This window comes from Physeter macrocephalus, chromosome 14 (assembly GCF_002837175.3).
Source record: "Physeter macrocephalus isolate SW-GA chromosome 14, ASM283717v5, whole genome shotgun sequence".
Lineage (NCBI taxonomy): Eukaryota > Metazoa > Chordata > Mammalia > Artiodactyla > Physeteridae > Physeter > Physeter macrocephalus.
Genome location: NC_041227.1, coordinates 26,302,746 through 26,307,006, shown reverse-complemented (window position 1 = coordinate 26,307,006; position 4,261 = coordinate 26,302,746). Strand labels below are relative to the sequence as shown.

The following is a 4,261-nucleotide window of genomic DNA, read 5'->3' as shown; positions in this document are numbered from 1 at the left end:
GGGAGGGAGACGCAAGAGGGAAGAGATATGGGGACATATGTATATGTATAACTGATTCACTTTGTTATAAAGCAGAAACTTACACACCATTGTAAAGCAATTATACTCCAATAAGGATGTTAAAAAAAAAAACAACAGACAGACAACGCTAGGACAAATGGTAAAAGCAAACCTATACAGACAAAATCACACAAAGAAGCACACACATACACACTCACAAAAAAAGAAAAAGGAAATATTTATATATATATAAAGGAAGAGAGAGCAACCAAATCAATAAACAAATCTACCAATGATAATAATCTCTACATACTAAAATCATATAAACATAAAACTGAAAACAAATTAGATGAAGAAAGAAAACCCCAAGTCTACAGTTGCTCCCAAAGTCCACCACCTCAGTTTTGGGATGATTCATTGTCTATTCACGTATTCCCCAGATGGAGGGTACATCAAGTTGCTTGTGATGATTTAATCCGCTGCTCCTGAGGCTGCTGGGAGAAATTTGCCTTTCTCCTCTTTGTTTGCACAGCTCCTGGGGTTCAGCTTTGGATTTGGCTCTGCCTCTTCATGTAGGTCGCCCTCTGGTGTCTCATCTTCACCCAGACAGGAGGGGATTAAAGGAGCAGCGGATTGGGGGGTTCGGGTTCACTCAGGCTGCAGGAAGGGAGGGCTACGGAATGCTGGGCGAGCCGGCAGAGGCCTGCGTGACGTCGCAACAGCCTGAGGCGTGCTGTGTGTTCTCCCGGGGAAGTTGTCTTTGGATCATGGGACCCTGACAGTGGCGGGCTGCACAGGCTCCCGGGAGGGGAGGTGTGGATAGTGACCTGTGCTTGCACACAGGCTTCTTGGTGGCTGCAGCAGCAACCTTAGCGTTTCCTGCCCATCTCTGGTGTCCGCGCTGATAGCCACGGTTCGCGCCTGTCCCTCGAGCTTGTTTAGGCGGTGTTCTGAATCCCCTCTCCTCGAGCATCCCCGAAGCAATGGTCTCTTGGCTCTTAGGCTGTTCCAAACTTTTACCCAGACTCCCTCCTGGCTAGCTGTGGAGCGCTAGCCCTCTTCCGGCTGTGTTCATGCAGCCAACCCCAGTCCTCTCCCTGGCATTTGACCTCTGAAGTCCAAGCCTCAGCTCCCAGTCCCCACCTGCCCCCACAGGTGAGCAGACAAGCCTCTTGGGCTGCTGATTGCTGGTCGGAGTGATCCTCTGTGCGGGAATCTCTCCACTTTGCCCTCTGCACCCCTGTTGCTGCGCTCTCCTCGGTGGCTCCGAAGATCCACCCCCACCCCGCTCCACCCACCCTTCCCAACCCATCCCCGTCTCCTCCAGTGAAGGGTCTTCCTAGTGTGTAGAAACTTTTCCTCCTTCACAGCTCCCTCCCAGAGGTGCAGGTTCCGTCCCTATTCTTCTGTCTCTGTTTTTCCTTTTTTCTTTTGTCCTACCCAGGTATGTGGGGAGTTTCTTGCCTTTTGGAAAATCTGAGGTCTTCTGCCACATTCAGTAGGTGTTCTATAGGAGTTGTTCCACATGTAGATGTATTTTTGATGTATTTGTGGGGAAGAAGGTGATCTCCACCTCTTACTCCTCAGCCATCTTGAAGCCCACTCTAAACTGGGTTTTTTAAATTCTATAATATTGCTTTTTCACTGTTGTTGTTAAAATAAAAAAACAGTATTTACTCTTGTAGCTAAATTGCACATCTAATACCATAGAAAATCTTCTAATGGAATAACTTGTAAAATCTCTACCCCAACAAATTAATTCAGTGTCTAGGGAGCACCCTATTGAAAAATAGTGGATTAAGTCCTACAGTGTCTGTAATTGAGTTTTAAAAATTGGTGCGCTGCTATACCGAATACAAAAATGTGATAGAAAGGAGTCAGGCCTTGTAAATGGCTGGATAAACAGTCATTTTTATAGCTAATTAATTCCATTAGACTTGCTAGGTAGTAGCATGATTCAAAGTATTGATTGGCTTTAGTTATGGAAAAATAACAATTAAAGTACTAATGAAGACACAAAAAATTCCTTTGAGTTGGAGATTCATTCATGGACAAGTCCATTTGTCTTCTGTTTTCTCAATCACAATAGACTGTGTGTCATTCCCTGGTGGTATATATTCATAGTCATTATACAGGAGGCCTAGGATTGGATATTGTGTTCTGTACTTTCTAGTGGTAATAGTTGTCCTTCCACCACTGAAGTCGGTTATGAGATGAATATATTTCTTGTCTCAATTTCAAGAGTTCCTCTGACTGACACTTTATAAGGGAATCCTTCTCTTCCAGCAAGCTTGTCAGATCATGAATCTTGAATTGGAAGTCACTGCAACTTCCTTCTCTTCTTGAAATATCTTTTTGGTACTGATTTAATTGAGTCCTTAGTTTGCAGATCTCTCTGTCTTTCTCCATTCTTAAGTTTTTTACCATCTCCATGTAATGGTTGCCAATCTCATCCATTTTAGCCTGCAGCATTGGGCCTGTGCAAGTCTCAGAAACCTGCATTCTAAGATTTTTCTTCTCTGCTCTAAATTATGCTTACAGTATTCCAGTTCTTTTAGTCTATATTATATGTCTGATAACATACACTGAAGAGAGAGATTGTTTTCTTCCAATGCTTGGCATTCTGAGGTTGAGTCTTGAAGTCCTTGCTGCTGCTGGCAATTATTTGCTCTCACTGATGCCAAGAGTTCTTCATACTCTTTTATTTGAGTTTCTTTGAATGCCAAGTCTTTCTCAAGTCTTATCTTGTCATTTTCCAGTGATATCAAGTCGTTTTGAAGATGTCCTCACTCCTCCTGTATGTTGCTGAATGTGGACAGCACTAGCCGTAGTGATTTATCAGACATACCCCTCATCTGCAGCATACAGCGAATTTGCTGTTTTGTAAGTTCTTACAGTCCTTTCGGAATCACTGATTCAATGTATACTGACTCATCTGTAGACTCAAAGTCCTGTTTTCTTCCTCCAGTTCTCTGCACATGTTCTAATAAGGTCTGTATTTTTACGACTTAGATCAGCAAGCAACTCTCCAAAATACTTGGGGGTCAATTTTTCAGGGCCATCATCCTGAATTATCACCTGCTCATGTGCCTGGTTTGAGCCACCATGACACAGTTCAATTCTAGTGTTTGTAGAAATCGAATCACTTCCTGTGATGGTTTGGATTTGCTGGCTAGAATGTGATTGTTGACAGTGTGGAGAGTGGATGATCTGGGGCTGTTGGACAATGTAATGATGGCTGAACCTCAGGATAGCATTCCTGATCCATATTTAGCTTCTCCACTTTTCTTATGGTTTTTTCATAAATAACATTATTTCCTGGAAAGAAATGGCCTCCTCTTAGGAATGGAGACAGTGGTTCCTGTTCAGAATTTTGTACTATATATCACCTAAAAATGGTCTGTGGATATGTAGTGACTCTCTCTGTTGGAGAATGGAGTTCCTGTTCAGTATTTGGGGTTGTATGCAGAGTGCTTGGGGCACAAGTAGATATTTTCAGAGTTGGAGAATGAAGTTCCTGGGAATGGTCTCTCCAAACCAAGCTTTGGTAAGGGGAGGCAGTTTTGAGAGGGGAGAGCACTTCCCATGAGCTGATGGGGTCCAACTCCTGAACCACCTTGTTCATGGGCCCACTGGAAGTCCTCACTCGCTCATACACAACATTTTTTCTGGAGGCTGCTGGGCTTGGCTTGACTGATGGTAGCAGTGGTAATGCTGGGGCTGGCACTGCAGCACCTCTGGGGGCTGCTGAGTCCCACAGCTGCTGATGCTGTGCTCATCTCACTCCAATAGCTTGAGTTCATCATCTTCTCAGTGGTCAGCAAAGTTCTCCCCAGATGCTCTCCCTGGCAGCCGCAGAAGCAGGTCTGGCCGAAACTGGATCCTTTTTCTACAAAAGACATCTTGGGACAATTGGCAAAACTAGGAGGGGATCTGAAGATAAGATGATAGTAATGTTTCAGTCTTCCTGATTTGGAAGGTATTGTGACAATGCAAGAGAATGTCCTTATTTGTAGGAAATACACACAAATATTTAGGGATGATAAGGCAAAGTGTCAACTATTTATTCACAGATATTTCTGAAAAAAAATAGTTTTTTGTACTATACTTGCAGACCGTCTTTAAAATGGAAATTATTTCCAATATTTTAAAAAAATAGTGACATTCTTTTGTAATGGAAAAACTCATATCTGTCACAAAACCAATAACCAGCTAACATGTACAGGGAGCTTATTGTGTGCCAGACTTTGTTTTGAGTGCT

The 4,261-nt window shown here is 43.3% G+C and overlaps 1 protein-coding gene and 1 pseudogene across 1 annotated transcript in view; one reads left to right on the top strand and one right to left on the bottom strand.

The window, feature by feature from the left end:
- The window catches only part of LOC112066203 (signal-regulatory protein beta-1-like), a 122,666-nt gene extending 121,612 nt beyond the window's left edge, over positions 1–1,054 (top strand). The window contains exon 7 of the mRNA XM_055089726.1: positions 1,025–1,054. Coding sequence (XP_054945701.1) covers positions 1,025–1,054 — 30 coding nt within the window. The remainder of the gene's footprint in view (positions 1–1,024) is intronic.
- Positions 1,055–2,535: 1,481 nt separating this feature from the next.
- On the bottom strand, positions 2,536–3,803 carry LOC102979622 (protein POF1B-like; annotated as a pseudogene).
- Between the last annotated feature and the right edge of the window lie 458 nt (positions 3,804–4,261).